Source organism: Artemia sp. Qi Xiang Cuo, chromosome 16 (genome assembly GCF_049724085.1).
Source record: "Artemia sp. Qi Xiang Cuo chromosome 16, ASM4972408v1, whole genome shotgun sequence".
Classification (NCBI taxonomy): Eukaryota; Metazoa; Arthropoda; class Branchiopoda; order Anostraca; family Artemiidae; genus Artemia; species Artemia sp. Qi Xiang Cuo.
In genome coordinates this window covers 6,251,032-6,273,743 of record NC_142809.1, presented here as the reverse complement: position 1 = coordinate 6,273,743, position 22,712 = coordinate 6,251,032, and the positions used below count along the sequence as shown (strand labels likewise).

At 35.6% G+C, this 22,712-nt stretch overlaps 1 protein-coding gene across 3 annotated transcripts in view; it reads left to right on the top strand.

Moving 5' to 3' along the window:
* The window catches only part of TfIIB (transcription factor IIB), a 133,979-nt gene that overhangs the window by 94,908 nt on the left and 16,359 nt on the right, over nt 1-22,712 (top strand). For all 3 annotated transcript variants that reach the window (XM_089102781.1, XM_089102783.1, XM_089102782.1), the window contains exon 7: nt 10,437-10,569. In XM_089102781.1, the coding sequence (XP_088958907.1) occupies nt 10,437-10,569 (133 nt within the window). The remainder of the gene's footprint in view (nt 1-10,436; nt 10,570-22,712) is intronic.

The following is a 22,712-nucleotide window of genomic DNA, read 5'->3' as shown; positions in this document are numbered from 1 at the left end:
CCCCCAGGGCATAACTTAAAACCTTTCCCCTAAGGGTTGTGGGGGAGTGTCCTCCTCAAAAACATATTTTCTATCTGGAAATCAACTAGCCTACGCTGAACAAAATGGCTATCTAAAAATTTTTAATTGGATGTGTTTGGGGGAATGATGGGTGTGGGGGGGGGGGCTAGTTGCCCTCCAATCACTTTCGACTATTAAAAAGGGCACTAGTCACTCCAATTACCAATCGAATGAGCCCTTTTCGAAGTTTCTACGACAACTCCTTTGATACGATGTGCCCGGGTATGGAGAACCCCCCCCCCCAAAAAAAAAAAAAAAAACAAAAAAAAACAAAAAAAAAACACACACATTGTGCCCATATCGTTCTTTACTTTGGCAGCGCTGGCGCGCTGCCTATGATTAATAGAAGGATAGTACAAAATAATAGCTAAGTTTGGATGCTATGTAAGGAATACAATAACTCGGCTATAAAAGAACTTTGTCAATGAAAAATGATGGGGCGGGGGAGAAAAATGATGGGGCGGGGGAAATGATGGGGCTAAAGCGAATTTTCAACCATAATTTTTGTATTTTTTAAGTAGTTTTTCGAATAATCTTAATTTTCAGGTGATTAGGTTTATTTCTCTAATATGTGAATTTTTTGTTATTTATTTTTGTATTTTCTTAAAGAACCCTTGGACAACGCTTCGCTTTGTCTTAATAACTACAAGCTTGTGTTATTTTCGAACAGCTATAAGCTATTACTTTCTCTCCATTCTGAAAAAGGAAGTATTATGATATTTAACACAAACTCTTGTGAAAGTAATATGCTTATTTCCGTAAGACTTCGTTATTGGAAAGCTCTTTTACTTTTTGTAGATAGAAAGTAATCAGAAGCTGATTCTAATAAGAATGACTTCCAATCATTGACACGATGCTCCACAAAATCATCTGCCATATTTCAGTAAAACTAATAACCCTAGCGATAATGACGATCTTGGTTCTTGTCTCTTTCCGTTTGTGATATATGTCTTAATTGGTCAATAATCCTGCAAGGTTTACTTAGTCCAATGGTTCTGTAATAATTGAACGGATTCTCTCGACTCCATGATTCTTGTAGAATGGGGTATTAATGATCTCGCTGTTTAGCAATGGTGATAGGCAGATAGCAATGATAGCAATGGAGATAGGCAGCAAGAAGTAGTTAGTACATCAATGCTGGATGAAGAAGAATAAGATGAACATTGAAAAATCTTTTTTATTTATTCATACCCTCTAGCCAGAGGTGGTTTTAGGGGGGGCACTTGCCCTGGGCGCGGAACTTTTAGGGGCAAAAAATTCAAATAAAACTTTATCGGCTATAATGATTTTTTAATTTTGAAGCTGCATTTTTATTAAAATAAAGTAGAGGGCACAGTTGCCAGTAAGTATAGGAAATTGAATCCGAAAGTTTTATTTTTCGCATATCTTCATATATGTTACTTTGAAAATAAAAGTAAGTAGAACAAATTTGATTAACATTATTGTTTTTATTTTGTATTCAAAACTGCTCGTATTTTATAAGATATCGAGATAGTTAGTAATTTTGCAGAGGCTAAAGTAAGAAAACTCAGATTCAAATAAATGAAAAATTTTGTTAATAAATGAAAATTTCGTTAAAATTTAGCTTGAAATTTTTTAGGAGACAGGGGTGGGGGGCGCTAATCAAGATTTTGCCTCGGGCGCAAAAGAGGCCAGAACTGCAACTTACTTTAGAAAAAGGCTAATTTACGTGATCTTTAAAAAAAAAAAAAAAAACAATAAAAACACTTCTGCATATACCAAATCATCACGACTTGTTATACACTTCCACAAAAGAGGGGATGAACGAGTTTCGATTCTGATTTGCCTTGATTTCATAAGGTCTAATTTCAGCTTTGAAGGCGGGGGTTCGATTCCTGGTGTAGCTGGTTATTTATTTTGGGACGGGGGTCAGTGGCGTGACTCTGTAAGCTCTCAGGTCACAGTCGACCCAACTCTAAATGAGCACCTGGAAAAATTTGGGTAAGTTAAGCAGGAAGGGTGTGCGAAAGCACGGGATGGCTGGCCCCCAACCTCCCATTGCACTTCCTGCCTAAAGAATCTTGAAACGGAGATCAGAACCGCCAGTTTGGACTTTAAGGGTCTTGTGCCGTATCCTTTACCTTTACCCTTTTAGTTCGGTCATTCACTGCTGCACCTGATGGTAAGATGTAACAGTGCTGAGATGAAGCCTGCAACGTTTTCCCAAAAGACGTTATTAAGCGGTTACGCCTATCTCCTAATAATTCGAGTTTCAGATTTTTAAATGTTGGGATATATTGTACTGCTCTGCCTCCAGTTATGGTTGTTAGTGCTCTTTTGCAAATAGATTCAGTTTCGTCGCATAAGTAGTCGTGTTCAGTTAATTGTCATTCTGTGCCAGTGTTTCTTAGAAAAATGTGGTCAAACCACTCACAAGACAAATCCCCCTTTCCTTACAAAATTAATTTTCAAACAAGTATTCTTGGGTTCTGACTTGGGGTGATGAAGTTTGAAGAAGGAGAAGACTTGTTCTTTCCCTCTTCAGTTTTCAAACCAGATCTTCTTTTATTTATTTGTTTATTTATTTTTGTAGAGCTATATGGGTTGTTCTCAATGTTTTCCTCCTCATAATCCTCTTTTCTTCCTAGCTATTTCTAAAGTTCATACGTAATTTGAAAAATAAGACTATATTTTTGTAATAAACGCCAAAGATATGTTCAAAATAAGCTTAAATTGAACATATTTTAATGACTAAAATGACTCTCATCAAAAGCAAATATGAAAGAAATAAACGAAATGAAAGAAAGAAACTGATATTTACTTTTTTTAATAGTTAACTATAAATTTCGTGGTTTATGCTAGATGGCGTTGGTTATTTATTTTTTCTCAGGAGCAAATTTGAGTATTCTCTCATTAGCGATTTCTCTTGAGTTTACTTTATTACTTTACTTTATTACTTATTATTACTTATTACTTACTTTATTTCATGAGGAACGGGAGTTTTAAGTTTACGCGATAGTTTTAAAGTGAAGGTTTAGATTGAATGTGTGAAACTTATCCCCACCACACCCAAAAAAGATTCATTTGGTTCAATTCGAAAAGTGTTTCAGCTATTAAAACTGAAGCCTTCCGTTGGCATAGATTATGAGGGATGTGTATCTAAAAAAAGTTAGTCTTCTTCTCACGCGACATCTTACGCTATTGATGCAGATAATATTCACCCAGTGCACTGTGCCATCAACTTTCTTTATTGGAAACCCCACTCTGATCTGGTAAGCGAAACCTCTTTCTGCAACCTCTAAGCCGTAAACTTCTTTCTGCAACCTCTTCGAGCCTCTGTTTTATGATGAAACGGAAGCAACTTTGTTACCCCCCCACCCCATCCACCAATTTCGTTTCAAACTAGGAACTGGGTTTTCCAGCCCTCTTTTTATAGTTTCTAGTGCTCTTGTTGACGCTGAGTCAATGTGAAAAAGCCTAGTTCTTGCCGCTCACGGCGTACACTTGCGTTAGATTCATTTGCAATGCTGGCAACTATGGTTTGAACCCGGATGTCATTCATACGCTTTGTGGTATATATTCCCTGTTATTCATTCGCCTAAAACTCCCGCCTCATAATAATATGGCTGCTACGTCTTGGATAAAGATTATACCCATCTTCAAGGGTGTCCTGCAAGACGTAATTCCTTCGCCCGATTTCTTTATTAACTATGCCCGAGAGGTTCGTCCTTCGCCCTGATCAGCCAATCTGTCATGCGCTGATGACACCCTCAATCTCAATCGTGCCTTACTACGAATCAGCGTCATTTGCATTGTTATTCATTTTTCAATGTGTTTTTCAATATCATTTTTCAATGTGTTTTTCAATATCATTTTTCAATGGGAATTTCATGTTTCTAAATATATTTTTGATTCATTTAAAATACTTTAGAAAGTTTTTTTCGGTAATATTAGTATTATTTTGTGTTTAATTCTCTCCCAAGTTTAATCCAACTTTCATGAAGCTGGTCTGTCTTTGATTAAGATTTTCCGTAAGTATCATTCAAACACTACTTCAGAATAAGTAATTCAATTCAAAATAGTGAAGTTCAATAAATTTCACGTTCAAAACAAATACTTCATTAACCCTAAATCAAAGAAAAAGAAGCATGGAATTTTCTTTTTCCGTAAAAATCAACAGCTATAGGAACTTAATAGAAATTCTCATTCAATTCTATTTTACATAGAAATTCACTGTAAAATCACTTCTGCTTCTACGAAGATAAGTTCTGGAACTGACTGTACACCAAACATAAGTTTTGGAATAAAATATCGTTAATCATTTTTTTTTGGGGGGGGGGGGCGGGCAGGCGGGTCGGGCCATAGAGGGGCAGGGGTCAGCTCCCATAAGTTTTGGAATAAAACATAAACATCTTTAATAAGTCTTTTTTTGGGGGGGGGGGATCAGGCCATGGAGGGCCAGGGGACAGCTCCCTTAAGCTTTGGAATAAACTATCATTAATAAGTTGTTTTATTTTGAGGGGAGGGGGGATCGGACCATGGAGGGCTAGAGGTCAGCTCCCATAAGTTTTGGAATAAAATATCGTTAATAAATTTTTTTGTGGAGGGGGGTCGCGCCACGGAGGGAGGGCCAGGGGTCAGCTCACTGAAGTTTTGGATCCAAATATCGTGGTACAGGGGGGGGGGGGTCAGGCTTACCTGATCTTTGAACTAATTAAAAAACCCTTTCATAAAAAACTTATATGTCCCCGGGGCATAGCTTATAACACCTGTCCACAGGATTTTTTTTTGGGGGGGGGAGGTATCGACCCCGGAGTTTTTGGTATTTGATCTTTGAACGATTTTTAACAAAAGGACTGTATTAAAATCTTATCGGGAACATACAGGGGAAAAAAGGGGGTTAGTTGCCCTCCGATTACTTTTGAATTTAAAAAAAGGCACTAGAACTTCCGATTTCCAATCGAATAATCCGCCTCCGAAGTTGATACGACCCCCCTTTCATATGAAGTGCCTCTGGAAAAAAATAATAAAACATTAAAGCCTTATGGCCTCTACTATTGGCAACGCTATAGCGCAACGCTATAGGCAACGTTATAGCGTTGACTCTGATAATTTGTAGATTTTAATACAAATCAGCCATTAATCTTTGTCAGTTTTCTCTAATGTATGTTTTATTGAGTTTATTGATTTCATATCTGAATCACGCACATGTCTAATTAGTCAATAATCCGGTCTTTTGATAAGGTGTATAAATCCGTTTTCCCAATCCAATGCTTTCCTAATAATTGAACTGATTCTAGCGACTCCATATTTCTTATTGAATTTGGTATTAATGATCGAGCTATTGAGAAATAAGCTATAAAACATAGCTAGCAAAAATTAAAAAACAAAGTCAGTCCTAAAGAAAAAATATCTTGGGAAAATTATTAAAATTATGGAATTATGATTAAACTAAGCGAGATAAGATTTTACATACAATAATAGCCTACACTGTGCTAGCCCCCCAAAGGCTCCTTGGCCTGTAATCAGGGGAGTATATACGAATCACAAACTCAGAGAACAATAGCCAATTACTTACTGTGATGAAAAAAAGAAGAAGAAAAAAACTACAAAAAAAACGAAACAAATGAAACATCAATAAAGCATAACGTAATTCATTTCTCTGCATATTATATATCTGCATATTATATTTCTAGCATATTATATATATATATATATATATATATATATATATATATATATATATATATATATATATATATATATATATATATATATATATATATATATATATATATATATATATATATATATATATATATATATATATATATATATATATATATATATATATATATATATATATATATATATATATATATATATATATATATACAATCCACTGGTCACAATCAGTTTATACATAAAAAAAAAGAAAAGAAAAACAAACGAAAAGCAATCAAATGAAAAACTATTGCCAACCATTCAAAACACAAAAGTAAGCCACGGGAAAGATTGCGCATAAGGTACAAAAAAAAATCGCTCACTCGCAGTCACAGAAAGAAGAGCAAAAAGGAGAAGAAAAGAAAATATAAATAAATAAAAACTATAAAGTAAAGTTTATGCAGGAGAAATTAAACATTCATTCTGGAAAAAGTGAGGAAAATTTATCACATGAACACAAAAGTTTTATTATTAGTCTTTTGAAGGTGCCAAACGAGTGGCATTCTCGAGCCGAATCGGGAAGGGTGTTCCATGTCAAATGAAACCCAACAAAAGGATTAAAATCGGATCTTATTGTTGGTGTATGCGGAATTTGAATACTTAGAGAACTACGGAGCTGATAATTTGACCGATCTGATTCAAAAGAAGTTGTAAATCTAAGGGACCTAGGAATATCACCATGGAGCTGAAGAAAAGCAAAATACGCACAGGAAAGAATATAAAGTTTTTAATATTAAGTAACGGTTTAGTTGCCGAACGATTCACATCCTGGATAGGATTTATAGCTTTATCGCAAGTATTCAAAAGCGGTTTGAAAAAAGAAGGGAAAGTAGACATCCATATGACTGGGCAAAGTAAGCTGTTCAAATATAATTATTTTATATTTCCGACACACTTTCTCCCATCATAAAACACGAATGTCGAAAGTATACTCAAACTGTTCACGTGTGTAAACTAATAAAAAAACTCAAATACTACTACTACTAATAACTCACTGCAGCATCAAGCCGCCTGAGGCTAAGACAGCTACGCCCTCCTCCAACACAATCTATTCAAAGATGCCCAGAACGAACCCTCTAGCACAGTACGAATCCCAGGAAATCAGGCATCAGACACTCAATTATGACATCATATCCAATATTACATCATCTTCTATATGAAGAGGCAGTTTTTGTCAAAATGTATTTTATTTTAATCATTGTTTACTTAATTACTAAGTAAACTTAATTACAAAGTTACAAAGTTACTTAATTACTATGGCACTAGTTATAGCAATTTTCTTTCAAATGATTCCTTAAACACCTCTCCCGCGGCTAGTGCCTCACTAGCCGCGAAGAAGGGAAGAAAGAAAAAAAGGACATATCAGTGCAACCCGTGCAAAAAATTGATTTTCCTTGTTATTCAAACCAGGGGGGCTGTAAGTTACCTTTAGTGGATTTTCTGTAATGGCGACTCTAATGATGTACTACTTGTTTCGATTCGATATCATTTTTTAGGGCTAATTTCTTTAGCTCTAATTTTCTAATTTCATTTTTTAGGGCTAAATTTCAAAATTCTCATAAATTTATTTTCCCAATAAACTTTTACTATTAAGACTAATTGAGTTAATTAAACAGTTTGTGGTAACGAACTGTAAGGAGCGACGTGGCTCAATAGTAACCGAAGCTCTAGAAAACGGAATTTTTATCTCGATAGATACATCAAAAGAATCGGCTTATTAGGCTGATTTCAAATATACAAGTTTCATTAAGTTTGCCTGATTTTCCAAAAGTGGGTGGGGGGAACACACCCTAAAAGTCAAAGAATCTTAAAGAAAATCACACCATCAGATTCAGCGCATCAGAGAACCTTATTTCAGAGGTTTCAGGCTCCTATCTGGAAATGTGGAATTTTCTATGTTTTACCGGAAGAAAGATCACGGATGCGCGTTTATTTTTTTTTTTTTTTTTTTTTCCAGGGGTGATCGTATCGACTCAGTGGTCCTAGAATATCGAGAGAGGACTCATTCGAACGGAAGTTAAAGGTTCTAGTGCACTTTTTAAGTGACCAAAAAGATTGGAGGGCAACTAGGGCCAATCCCCGCCCCTTTTTTCCCAAAACCTTCCGATCAAAATTCTGAGACAACCACTTTTTTCAATATAGTTGAAAGGCCCAATAACTATGCCTTTGGATATAACATGGCCCCCCATCCTATAGCCCCAGGGGAAAAGTCTAAGTTATAAAATTTGTCTATTGTTTACGCATAGCATTTTTTATTGGGAAGTGTGGAGGGGCGGATCCAGAGCAAAATCTTGGGGGAGGCCCAATGTAACAAAAGCTCCTATGAGAAAAATCTTTGGGGGGGGGGGCAATTTGACAAAGATGCCAATAATTGACCAAATTGACAAATTTATTCTTAAAAAGGTGTAAAAAAAAGAATAAACTAGATAAGAGGGTACCAAAAAATCTCGGGGGGGGACTTGGCAGATCCCCCTGGATCTGCCAAGTCTGCATACATTTTCGGGTGTCGAGGGGGGCGAATTTTCTGCTGTGGGTTTTTCCATGGGGAGGGAAGTTTCAAGGGGGTGAACATGTCATGGGAAGTTTTACACTGGATGGATTTGCCAGAATTCCTATACAAAAATTCGTTTTATATGTCTTACTTTCTATTTTCGGTCTCAATTTCTACGCGTCGAGGTGTTAAGAGTAATTGTTCGTGGTATATTTTCACCGGGATTGACTTGTCTAGATGATATTTCCGTGGGAAGGGGGATTTATCCTTGGAGATGGGATCAGATTTTCTGGCATTATTTAAAAATCGATCAGAAATTAAATAAAAAACAATTTTTTTCAACTGAAAGTAAGGAGCAACATTAAAACTTAAAATAAAAAGAAATTATTATGTATTTTAAGAGGGCTGCCCCCTCCTCAACACCTCGCTCTCTACTCTAAAGTTTGAATTTTGTCCCAATTGTTTTCTTATGTCGTGAACGACTCAATGAAACATAGGGTCGTTTAATTAGAACAATAAGAAGCTTTTTTAAAATTACTAAAAAACTTTAGCGTAAAGAGCGAGTTATTGAGGAGGGGGCAGCCCCCTTCAAATACGTATTATTTTCTGTTCATTTTAGGTTTTAATGCTGCTCCCTACTTTCAGTTGAATTTTTTTGTATATTTAATAGTTAGCAATGCCGAATCATATACAATGCCAATTTTTTGCCACAAGCCACTTTGTTTTAAAATACCATAAAATGGCAGTAGGCCAATTTTCAGAAAAAAGTATTGTGCAGCTTTCGAGAAGAAATTTATACATGAATAAATAAATATAGATATAGACAATTATTGTTCGTTTAATATGATAACATCTAAAGATTGTTTAGCAAGAAATCATTCCAATTTATTGCACATCAACTCTTATTAACCATACTCTTTTAAGGAGTGAAGGTAATTAAAGAGAAACTCGCTTGGTAGGAATTTCTGATTATTTCGGTTTAATATTCACTAGAATGAATGGGCGAGGAATTATTCCTGAATAAAAATACTAAACTTTCAAATAAAACACGCAACAGAAGAACTAGATTAAGCTACACTGGAATAATGCATAAAAAAAGAAGAGGCCTCAAGTATGCCTTCAGTGTAGGGAAGTGAAACCACAAAGTTAAGCATGGGGCTACAAATTATTTTCTTATTTATTTATGAGAACCTATAACGACCGGTGTATTATACCACCTTACTTAATTTTTTGTCCAAACAAAAAGACTACATACCGTGTGCCACATTTGTGGCACACGGTAACCTATTGCGTCCAGTTCTGTATCTAATATCTATTTGTGTTTATCTCGTTTGACATCCTTGCTTCTAGTCCTCAAGAAGCGATCCGGTCTTCGAACAGAATGAAGCCTAGTCGCGATCCAAAAAATTTGGAATTATTTCGACAGACCCTCTCTCTCTCTCTCTCTCTCTCTCTCTCTCTCTCTCTCTCTCTCTCTCTCTCTCTCTCTCTCTCCCTCTCTATCTTTCTCTCCCCCCCTCTTTCCTCTCTCCCCCCCTCTTTCTCTCTCTCTCTCTCTCTCTCTCTCTCTCTCTCTCTCTCTCTCTCTCTCTCTCTCTCTCTCTCTCTCATAAATTTTAGCTGTTTATTCTAGTTTTTTTCTTTCTTTTCATAACGAAATACAATTGTTTATCAAGGTGTCTAGATACGAAACCTGAATATTTGGGTTTTCGAAATTGTTTTTTTTTTATTCTTAATTAAAAGCTTTACCTTTTGTTATGAACTATACTTTTATCCATCCCTTGCTTCTAAATGACACATCAAATTTTGCAAATTTTAGTACATCAAGTAATAAATTTTATTACATCAGATAATAATTTTTAATAGATATATATTTTAATAAATATAAATAATATTTTTATACATCTAATAATAAAGCAAGTTTTGCTTCTTTTCTTTTAAGATTAGTTTAGTATTTCAAATTCTGGAAACTTTTTAAAGAATTTTGTTTTGAATTAGTTAGACTTTAAGGGCAATTTTCTTTAAAAAATAATCAAACAGTTAAGCATTTTTTTCTATCATTTTCCGTTATTGCTTTGAAGTTGTCTCAGGCAAAATGTAGATGAAAAACACCCACGGTCTTAGGTGATGTTTTGCCTGTCTTAAAAATTGGTCTTAATATTTTAAGCCTTCATATTAAAATTGCTATTTTTCTTTGTAGGAAATCTGTGCTATTTCACGCGTTAATAAAAAAGAAATTGGCAGGGTTTTCAAGTTGATTCTAAGCAGTCTCCGGACAAATGTCAATTTGATTACTACCGGGGACTTTATGGCACGGTTTTGTAACAACCTTGGTAAGTATTTTTTTTTTTTTTAGAATTTTTTAGAAACTCAAGACAGATTTTTTTCTTTTTTTAAGAGACTTCTGGGCAAAAAGGAAGAAGCTCGGACAAGTTATATTACTAAGTTATAAGACTCTCTTTGGGAAGCAATCAAAGTCGCCCCAGAAAGGGAGGGGTGTATTTGATTTGACGTCTTCTCTGTGGAGTACTGAGAATGACAAAGATACTTATTTCTCGGCTCTTTAATTTTGTTAAAGATGTTGTAATTTACTTTAAATTTAGAATTTAACATAAAATAAAGACCAATCTCTTGTCAGCTTTCCGCAGATCCGAAATTGTGTCACCATTTTCTTCTTTTACAAGGGATTAGTTATTTGTTTTATATTCAACTATCTCGTTTGTTAGGCGATAGACTACTTTCAAGTCTCCTTTCTCAGCAGCTTCTTCTGGAAGCGATTACAATTGCTTCTGCTTCTTCCTCGATTACAATTCTTCTGTCATTCCTACCCCTTCTTTTCACTGCCTTATCCTCTTCTGTATAACGGAGATCTAACTGGGCTTTTTGTTCAGGGCTTGACGTATTCAGGAAGTGTCCGAGTCTCCATGCGTTTACTAATGCATTTCCAGGTGCAATCCATCGAGTCTTCTTTCTTTCTTTTCTTGAATCCAAGTTTGGCCTTCGCATCGTCAAGTTACAGACTCAGGATTTCGAGGGGCTGGCAGTGGCTGAATTTCGTCAAAAACATGGGGGGGGGGGAGGGGGAGGTGAAGTTGAAGCCAATTTTCCCAAATCAATTGAAAATGACAGTAAAAACTGAAAAATAATCCATTTGGTACCATAAAGGTACTATTTACTACTACAAAGGTACCGTACAGTACTATAAAGGTGAATATGTACTAAAAAAAACTGATCTGTTTCTGTTGATGCTTTAATTATGCAGGTTTATCTTAGTTTTGACAAGATTTTGGAAGAAACCAAATTTCAGCTGGGTGGGGGGGCAAACTGGGGTCGGGGGAGGGTGGGCAAACTGAGGTCTAGGAGGTGCAGGTCCACATTTTTCAACGTCGGAGTAATCAGCTTCGTTGAGCAGGTTTCGATGAGCAGGTTTAACGCTTTAAAGCTATTCTATAGTGATATGCAGAAAATTATGCGAACGTCAAGATCTTTCAACGTAGCGGTGTCAAATTGTTTATGTACTGCGGCGCTAGCTTCTCGCTTCTCAGCTTTGGGTTTTATTTTTACACTGGCTATCACCAGGATATTTATTTGTATCCCCTCATTGAAAACACTGATGTGAGTAGAAAGGTGAGGATTAATTCCGGGGAGATACACAAAGTGGTACTTCTGACAACAAAATGCGACAGCTTCTGTAAGCTCCAAGCACATTGACAATAGGTTGATGTAGGATATGAGCACAGTGACAATGATACTCTATGAATTGCGAGCACATTTTCTATGTTTTTTTCTTAAGCCACCTGTTTTACTAAGCCACGCGTCCGCTGCTTTAAACGCACCTGGATTTCCCCTTGTTAAGAGTCTGTTCAAACATGGTCTGTACAGGCGAAATACTCGTCGGAATTGTTTTCTTTACTTTTCTTGCTACTGGCATTACACCTGTTATTTTTTTTTCATGTTTCTCTGTTTGTCTTGTCATGGTAGGTCAGTTTGGCTTTAGAACTTTGACAGCTACGCCTTGGTGTTAGCTTATGAAGCTTGTCCGGTCTGGCAGCAAAAAGGAATAATATTCTTTAAATTGTATTAATTTGCCACTTTTCTTGCCCTGACTACTCATAGATCTAATTAGAAAGATAACAAGATAGATTTCTTGTAATTAGATATGTTTGTTCCATCACCAAGAAAGGTGATATTTCTATGAAATAGGGATGAGGATTTGCTTTACCTCAGAAAAAGGAGAAAAATAAAGTAAGTGTTTTTCCAAGAAACGAAGGCGTGGGAGAAGGTTTTGGTGACCGAATCCCTCATCTTTCATGTAAATCTCAGTGTCAGAGTATATGTCTTAACATTGGAAGAAAACATAACTGAATTTTTTAAAGGTTTACTACTTGGTAACCCCTACCCTCCCCCCCCCCCCAAAAAAAAGTTATTAGAAAACGACAACGTTATAGCATGGATTAAGGAACATAAAATACGTCTGCATATAAGTTCGATAATCATACAAAAAAATGTTCAGTGCGTAATAAGCGCAAATTTGCGTGTTCCTGAATTTCAGTTCTGGGTAACGATTTTCAAGCTAGTCAAAGCAATGTGGATTCGTAAAACCGGGGTAGGCTCAGGAGAGGGTGGTTTTACCTATGATATCATCCTCCTGAAGCTTTAAAATTACTGAGGGGTCACCCCCTTTTCGCTACCTGGTGTACAATCTCCAAGCACCACTTGTGCCACACATTTTCGCTTCACTTCGTACAGCTCCGCCGCGGTTGGCACCCTCGCTATGCTTAGCACGTGCCAGCTGATGTACGTGAATCCTGAAGGTTGATTACTCCTCAAAAATTATCGTGGATGCGTGATTTGGTTATTAATAATAATAATAAAAAAAAATAATATCAAAATGGGTTATAGCTCCTGCTATAACCCATCGAGCTGATCTAGGAAGCGTAACTATTATCTAAATCATTTAGTCTTAATAATAAAAATGTTATTTTGAAAACAAATTTTGTTTGAGGCGTTAGTTTATTCTCCTAGGTGTGTATTGGCTACCATTACAGTTGGTTTTGCTTGCCAGGCTGTTAGCACAATCGTAATGAAATTCAAATACTTAGAAGATTCAATATGAGTCTGGAAAGAAAGTGAAAATCCACCCCTACCCCTGTTCAAACCAAATTTATATGCCACGCTCGGTGTTTCCCCTGTCCAGCAATTGTTACAGCCCTTTCTCTAGTTTTTATTGTTTAGAAAAAGAATGCAATCTACAATGCTGGAACGGCTGGCTGCCGCCTTATTCTGTTTCATAAATTCGCGTTGAGGGAGTAAATTCTATATGAAAACTAATATCGTCAACTTCTTTTATTAATACAGCTCGCAAGAACTATCGGCTTTTCAAGGAAAAAATACTATGAAAGAATCTATGGTATTTTGTATAACCCCCTTTATAACCAATTTCTTTCTTTAAAGTGAAATTCTTCCTTTGGGGCTATAATGCTATCTTTTGATAGACCTGTGGCTGATTTAATAAATAATTCGGATTTAATAAAAAGTTCGGATTTAATAAATAATTCAAGTCTGGACTATAACCTCTTGGGCCTTTCATACTTGACCTCTTGTGCCACTAATATGACCTCTTAGATAGAGGCAGAGTTAAACTTGATTACACTGACTTTGAATGCTCATAAAATATTTTAATGGTATTTGCAATTCTTTAAGTAAGCTTGTAAAGGGCCTCGTATATAAAGTGGAGGCTTTCAGTTAAAAAGGAGGCCCTCATCTCGAATTATACATCTTAAATCTTCGCCAAAAGACCTATTCGCAGTGAAATTTCGCCACTATGTTTGTAATTTGTTGGAAAAAGAGTGTGTTTAATTTGATTGGCATGCTAGTAAAAAGAGTGTAAAGGTAAATTCCACCTGATTGCTTCTCCCGTGGGAAATTATAAACCAGTAAAAGGCCGAACATTTTTGAGTCAAGATTATTTACAAATAAACTTTCGGTCAGACAATACACTGTCTTGAACTAAACTAATCCGGAACCCAAGTTTATTGGTTGCAAAATTTTTGTCCTGTGTTGGCGCACTGGGATGGGTTTCTGCTTGGTAATTTAGGACCTGGAGCTCGAGATCAGTTGCAGCAAACCACTGCAGGGCTCGGAAATTGATTCCCATGATAAGGTTATGCTAGGGCCATATTAATCCTAAGAAGAAGAAGAAGACAACTTAAGCAGAAGGTTCTGCGTACGAAGTTGTCTGTGATCGCGATGTAAGACAAGAATATGTTACAACAAGCAGATGATTTAAAAGGGGTATTTAGACTTGTAAGTTTTGAAAATTTCCCATCTCAGCTAATCACAACTAGCCATTCAGATTGTTTTAAAAAGAATTCTGAATAGTAAAATCGGATTAATAGATCTGATCAAGAACAAAATCTGATCAATTTTTTTTGCTGGTGTTGTCCTGTCTGATCAAATTTTCCCTCTACCCCCCTGGATAGTTGCCTTCACTCCCTAGAAAAATCGCTAGCTAAGCCCATGACAGTTGGTTGACTATTTAATTATTGCTTTTTTGAATCAACTTGAAATTCATACCTGCTTGATGTGTGAAGTAGCATATGTTTCCTGTAAAAAAAAAAAAAAAAAAAAAAAAAAAAAAAAAAAAAAATGAGGCAGACAAAATTAAAACAAAGTTTTGAAAACGTGTGAAAAGTTTCCTTGATTGTTTTTTCGATTCACACTTCTGAGACATTTACTGAGCAGTTATGAAAAATTTCTAAAATATATATTTTAATCTTTTTTAAAATCTTAGTTTTTTAACTTTAATGTTAAGATTCTAATTACGGGTTGCTAGATTCATCTTGCGAATACCTTGTCATTTGTTTGGAAAAAAGTACTGCAAAAGGATATTTTGCAGTATAAAAGTAATTTTTATATAAAATGTATTTTTCCTGGGAATAACGGAACAATTTTTTAAGGAAAATAACTGTGACTGCTTAAAGACTAAAAGAGGCTTTAGTCGAATATTAAAATTTAAAACATCCCTGTTTTCCCTAAAGGTCGTAACTAAATTCCCTGCAATTAAAATAAAACAATAGTGAAGATGCTGAAGAAAATGAGGAAATACAGTTGCAGCGAGCGAAAAGTTGCACGCCTTTTCTGGATGCTAGGATCCTCCAGATACAAACTTTAGCAGATGAGGGGATGTAAGGGGAGATGAGGGGATGATACGAGGGATTTAACATTTGTGGATAGCTTGGTCTGCAAAAAGACGTCAGTGATGGCCTATAGACATAACAATGACGATGGATAATGCGAAGGTGTTCTCAAGTTCTAACCCTACTTCTTCCCTGTGTCTAAGGCTTAAAAGGTTGCATAGAAAACAGGCCTTAACTGTTTTAACTTGGAAAAAAAGTTTCTTTTTAGTTTTGGTTTGAATGTATGTTTCTTTGACTCTAGGTTGTAAAAACAACTTCAAATTTGAGTTAGATTTATAGCCATATTAGTTTTTCTTCCATTGAAGTACATTTTACAAATTCTTTAAAGCCTTATTTAACAAACAAGGTTTTCAACTTAAGTCTCAAAACACTTTCCTGGGGTTTCAATTTGTGCTTTATAATCATTTATGAAAATTCCACTTTTAGAGCAAAAACTTTTGAAAGTTCATTTAAGGTCAACTGCCTTGGAGAGAGAAGAGGTCTAGGTAGATACTTTAAAAGAGCTTTCCTGGGCTTAATTTAGGCTTTGGATAAATTCCTAACAGTTTTACTCCGTTAACACCACTGCTTTCCAAGATGGCAAATAGCCAATCATTTAGAATTTGATCTTGACTACGTAGTTTCTGTTTGCGATTTTCATTTTTATCACTTTCTAAAGAAGTTAGAAAAATAATTTCCAATTATTGGAAATAATTTTTTCAAATGTCACTCTTGCAATTCTCTTAAGCTATTTAAGACTAGTTTTAGATTCAAATGGGATTTTCTGTGGGGATGAGGGGAAGTCATTAAAGCATAAGTCTATGCATACATACGGGAAAAAGGCAATAAATTTCTCCTTCCTTGAAAACTATTTTCCTTGAAAGTTTTCCTTTCTGTCCTTTTATCCCTTTCAACGAACGGCTCGTTAATTTTGTCGAATCCGTCAGGACTCTAATGAGGCATTTCTCGTTCCTTGGCTGCTTTTTCCTGAGGTTCTCAGGGTAAAGCCCTTAATTAGGGGGTTAATGGCATGGGAAGAAAGATCTTAATTTTGAATTTGAAAAATATATACTATTTCAGGAAAAATCCTTTTGCTTATTAATAGCTTTTTGTATCATACTGTGCGAATACCAAGTTAAAAAATATTAAGCCGCTAATGTGTAGATGGTTGAAAATTAAAGTGATCCATATAAAGAAAAGCGTATTTTGATAATTTTATAAGGTTAGGAATTTATTTGGGTGTTGGGAATTCATCAAAAATGAATAAAAAATGCTTATTGTCAAAAGTATTTTGTAAAAATATAAAACTATGAGACTTTAGAGAATGGCCCTGAGGCCCCCTCTCTACGTGTACGTGTTGAGATTTGGGTTCCTGAAAGAAAATAAGTGTTGAACAAAATTTCACACCATCAGATTCAGCGTATCAGAGAACCCTAGTATAGAGGTTTCAAGCTCCTATCTGCAAAAATGTGGAATTTTGTATTTTTTTACCAGAAGAAAGATCACGGATGCGTGTTTATTTGTTTGTTTTTTGGTTCTTTTTCCCCAGGGGTGATGGTATTGACCCAGTGGTCCTAGAATATCGTAGGAGGGCTCAATTTGATTGAAATTAAAAGTTCTAGTACCGTTTTTAAGTGACAAAAATGGAGGGCAACCTGGCCCCCTACCCCACCCCTTTTTCCCCCAAGTCGCCCGATCAAAATTCTGAGATTGTCATATTGTTCAGCATGGTCGAAAAATATAATAACTGTGTCTTTGAGGATTACTTAATCCCCGCAGTCCCCGGGGGAAGGGCTGGAAGTTATGAATTTTGCCCAATGTTTACATATAGTATTGGTTATTGGAAAGTATACAGACGTTTTCAGGGGAGTTTTCTGGTAGTGGTGGGAAGGGGGTCGGGGTTATGTGGGAGGATCTTTCTATGGAGGAAGTTTTTATGGGGGAGGGGACCTTGTTATGAAGGAAGCGCCGGATTTCCCAGCATTATTTGAAAAACGATAAAAAATTAAATAAAAAAAACAAGTTTTTTCAACTGAAAGTATGGAGCAACATCAAAACTTAAAGCGAACAGAAATTATTACGCAAACGAGGGGGGTTGCCCCCTAGTCAATACCTCATTCTTTAAGGAAAAGCTTTTTTAGTACTTTCTTAGGAGTTATTTATTCAAACCAAGCGGCCTTTGTGAGTAAGGGGTTATTCCTAAAGAGTGAGAACAAAATTCGAATTTTAGCCTAAAGAGAGAGGTATTGACTAGGGGGTAAACCCCCTATTATACGTAATAAAAATATACGAATATTGAAGTTCGTTACGTAAGTTAATAAGTAAGTTATGTATATTTGTTTCTAACAAAAACGTTCGTAAATAAATTTAAAAGTCTTAGTGCTCTTTTTAAGAAATTAAAAAAATTGGAGGGCAACTAGGCCCCCCCTTTTTTTTCTCAAAATTTCGAAAAAGCTATTTAGCCAAAAAAAATGTAAAATTAATATGCAACTTTCGTTTTAATTATTCATGTACGGTGAGCCAAAATAGAAACCTTTATTAATTAAAAAACGTTAAGAAATTAAATAAAAACAAGTTTATTGAACTGAAAGTAAGGAGCGGCATTAAAACTTAAAACGAACAGAAATTATTCCGTATATGAAAGGGGCTGTCCCCTCCTCAACGCCTCGCTCTTTACGTTTAAGTTTGACTCTTTCTCACAACTCTTTAGCGTAAAGAGCGAGGTGTTGAGGAGGGGACGGCCCATAGATACTTCCAGCTAGGGTCCAGCTACATACTTGCTGTTGCTTCATTTTCTTTTGAATTTGTCTGATTTCATGCCCTATTTCCATCACCTTTTTGTGATGAACATCAGAAAATTCTTCCAATCTGTGAGACTATTATTCTTTTTTTTTCTTGTCATCAGCTTTGATTTTGTATACAATGGCTTAGAAAAACATAAGTTGGAAGTAAATTCCCTTCATAGATTCCACAAAAATTTCCGGAGCTGTTTCCAAGAAAGTATGTAAAAAAAGAAAAGAATTGTACACAAATGTTATTTTCTTTTTTATCTTTAAGATTTTAATTTTGCCCTCGTTCTCAGTCGTATTCATATAAATATTTTGAACATCAAAATTGTCTCAACTATTGCTAGACATTAGTCCAGCTAGATACTTACCGTTGCTTAGTCTTCTTTTGAATTTGCCTTATTTCATGCCCTATTTCCACCTTTTTCTGATTAATATTTCAAAAAACTTTTTCCACAAAATAAGAAAAGTAAAGAGATCCATTTAGCTAAAAATGAGCAAAACTGAATTCGAATAATTCTTCAAGCACACAACTACACCAAATCATCATCAATAAATTAATGAAACCCAAAACAAGTGGAACTAGCAGCGTATTCTTAACTCAAATTGAAAACGAGCGGAAATTAACATGAGTAGGGCTTGACAACCCTCATGCCTTCTGAAGATCAGACCATAAAATGCACTTTAATGAAAAAAAAAAAAACTATAACAAATGAATGTGGATTGTCAGTTTAATATACATATACTGATATTTAATCCTTAAGTTGATTTTTGAAGTTAAAAAAGTGAAAACATTTCAAATGTATTATGTTCTGTAATCTGTTCTGTAATTTGTAATCTGTATAATAACTACAGTACCGATAGATATAATAGTATAATAAGTACAGATAGATACTTATTGTCGCTTCATCTTCTTTTGTATATGCCTGATTTCATGCTCTATTTTCATCACTTTTTGTGAGGAATATTAGAAAATTCTTCCCATCTGTGAGACTATTATTCTTTTTTTTTCTTGCCATCAGCTTGGATTTTGCATACAATGGCTTGGAAAAGTTCAAGTTTGAATTAGATTGTCTCATCTATCCACAGTTTCCCCCCAATGAACATAACGATCAACTGCCTATCGGGAGATATTTTCGATGAAAAATAAATGACCCAGGTTCTACCTCTTTTTGCTCTCTTTGGAATTGATGATGGTAAGGATAACAGAATTGGGTGGATACGTTTAAAAGAAGCATTAAATATAGATTTTTTTTTCTCATGTCTGGAGGCTAAAATTAGCGGTATTTTAGTTGAAAAATGTAGCCAGGGCCTGTGAAAGAGTATCTGCCTTTGAAGCTACAAAGGGTAAAAGGGAAGAAGCAATAACTGAGGTATTTAATCAGAAATAGAAAAAAGGACTTCGTTTGAAGTATTCCTCCTCCTCCCTTGAGCAATTCTTAACATTTGCTCCATATCCATTTTCCGAATGAATTTTTATGTCAATCGGGTTTGTCTGTTTTGTTCTGTTTTTGCCTTTTCATTTTGGCTGTGATAATCTCGTACCGTTGCGAAGATAAAAAAAGGGACACACGCCACTTTTAACCTACCTCACAACCGACGGCTGTGATAATTAAAAGGGCGACATATGCCATTTTGGTCGAAAATGAGTTTTGTGTGTGTCGTCTTTACGAAGATTGAATAAAGAAAATAAGTTTTTTGAACTGAAAGTAAGGAGCGGCAATAAAACTTAAAAACGAACAGAAATTATTCCGTATATGAAAGGGACTGTCCCCTCCTCAACGCCTCGCTCTTTATGCTAAATTTTGACTATTTGTCACAAGTCTACTTTTTAAAACAATAAATAATGTAGCATAAATAGCGAGGCATTGAGGAGGGGACATCCCCTTTCATATACGGAATAATTTCTGTTCGTTTTAAGTTTTGATGTCGCTCCTTACTTCCAGTTTAGCTTCTGAACGTTTTCAACTAATACAGGTTCAGGTTTGGCTCACCGTACATGAAAAATTAAGACAAAATTTGCATATTAATTTTGGCAGATTTGTTGTGTATAAGAAGGGTTGCCCCTTCCTCAAGACCTTGCTTCTTACGCTAAAGCTTTAACACTTTTAATAAAGAGCTTCCTATTCTAATTAAACGGCCTCGTAGACGCTCTTAAAAAATTGGGATAAACAATCAAACTTCAGCGTAAGGAGCAAGTTATTGAGGAGGGGGCAACCCTTCATAAATGGAATAATTACTGTTTGTTTTCCAAATAATGCCGGTAAATCATCCTCTATGAAATATACCCCTCCCCCTCATAGAAAACTCCTCTGTGGAAATTTCATTCTACGTAAATTGCACCCTCCCCTGTCAATAAGACTTTAATCTCTAATCGGTTTCTCGATCAATCAGAAATTGCCCCTTCCGTGGAAATTGGTTCCCGGAAATCAAAACACGCGGAAAAGCCCCTGGATAATGCCCCCGGAACATCTCCACATAAAAAATTTGGCAAAGATGTAAGACAATTGTAAATTTAAGACAATTAAAAAGAATTTCGTATAGTAATTCTGTCAAATCCCCGCAGTGTAACATTTCCCCTGGGGTCATTTTACAACTAAAGACATAATTATTTGATCTTTCAACTATACTGAACAAAATGGCCATCTCAAAATTTTGATCACATAATTCTGGATAAAAATGGGTGTGGGAGGGGGCTCAGTTGCCCTCCAATATTTTTGGTCACTTAAAAACGGAACTAGAGCTTTTAATTTCCGTTGGAATCCACTCTCTCGATATTCTAGGACCATTATTTCCATACAATCACTGAAAAAAAAAAAAAAAAAAAAAACACTCATCCGTGATCTGTCATACGGCAAAAATAACAAAATTCCACATTGTTGCTGATATGAGCTTGAAATTTTTACAGAGGGTTTTCTGGTGCGATGAATTTGATGGCGTGATTTTCATTATGATTCCTATAATTTTAGAGGGCGTTTCCCTCCTATTTCAAAATCAGGCATATTTTCTCAGGCTCGTAACTTTTAATTGGTAGCACTAAACTTGATGAATTTTATATATTTAAGATCAACATAATAAGCTGATTCTTCTGATGTATCCATTGATATTAAAATTCCTTTTTTTAGAGTTTCAGTTACCATTGAGCCGAGTCGCTCCCTACTTACAGTTCGTTACCACGAGCTGTTTGATAAAAGAGACATACGTCACTTGCGAACGTGAACAAAATTCGTAGATAAAAAAGAGACATGCGCCATGGACAAACTTTTTTCCTGTTTTGTTCTCCTGAAAAGTCACAGAAATGGTGTGTGTCGCGCTTTTAGTTATCACAGCCGATTTGTTCCCGTAACATTTCAAATTGCTATATCATGGCCCTTAGAACTTATAATGACACTTACATATCTTCTTTTGTTGACTAGTATCTAACTCAAATAAATATTTTTATAGCATCAAGATAAATCCATGAGCCAGTCTTGTTGGTAGATACCACAGTTTATATAATTAGCAGTATGATCATTCTCTATCTCACCCATTATAAAAACCCGGACCGGAGTGCGAGTGCTCCGGAGAACGTTTTTGCAGATATAAACATAGGCGAAGTCAGATTAGCGGGAATGCAGGTTAGTCTGTTTCCGTCTGTTTCCATCAAAGTGCATTGAAACAAGTGGGAAGGAGTACAAGCGGGAAGGAGTGCAGAGTGCAAAGTGCATTGAAACAGAAATAAGTGGGAGGAGCTTTTTGTACACGAAGACCAGAAATGATCTGCGATAAGCTTACTGGGTATATTCTGTCTACTGTGGTAGATACAATTGTAAGAAGGTAGTTAAGCTCACTGCAGCTATGGATTATCGTGCATTAAATTACAAAATTGAGCAATATATTGATCTATCTTAACCGTTTCACCATACCGTGTCATAACCGCGACAAGTTTGTTTGAATCAACGGGCTTGTTTCGCCTCATGTTCTGGCGTTCTGGCAGAGAAGTGATTATGAACTATTGGTCAAGATATCGCTTGAATCTTCAAGTGATTTGATAATTCAGTGCTGCAGCCGGCCTTAAAAACCTTCCAATTATAAAATATTTTTTCTCTCAAAATCAGGGGCAGGGTTGCCACCTGTAGCATGAAAGTGCTATTTTAGCACTATTTCATCATGTGATGCACTGTAGTACATGCTATATTGAATGTATCACTTTTTCTCTTACATAACCAAATTCAAATTATAGACATATAAAATGTAATTACATGATGTGTCTCACATCAAAATATATGCCAGAACATTTTTATACATGACAATCATCTAAGTAAATTTAATTACGGGATATACATGTGCGCGTACATTTTCTTATTCAGCGTTCAGATCAGCTTCACTTTTTATGGATACTTTTTTATTCCTCTACATTGAAAAGGATTAAAAAATTGACCTAAAAACTAATCTAAGTACGGACCATGCGCGTGTCGCGGTGCAAGCAACGGCGCGTGCAAAACTTTTTTGACTGTAGCACCGAAAATCGCT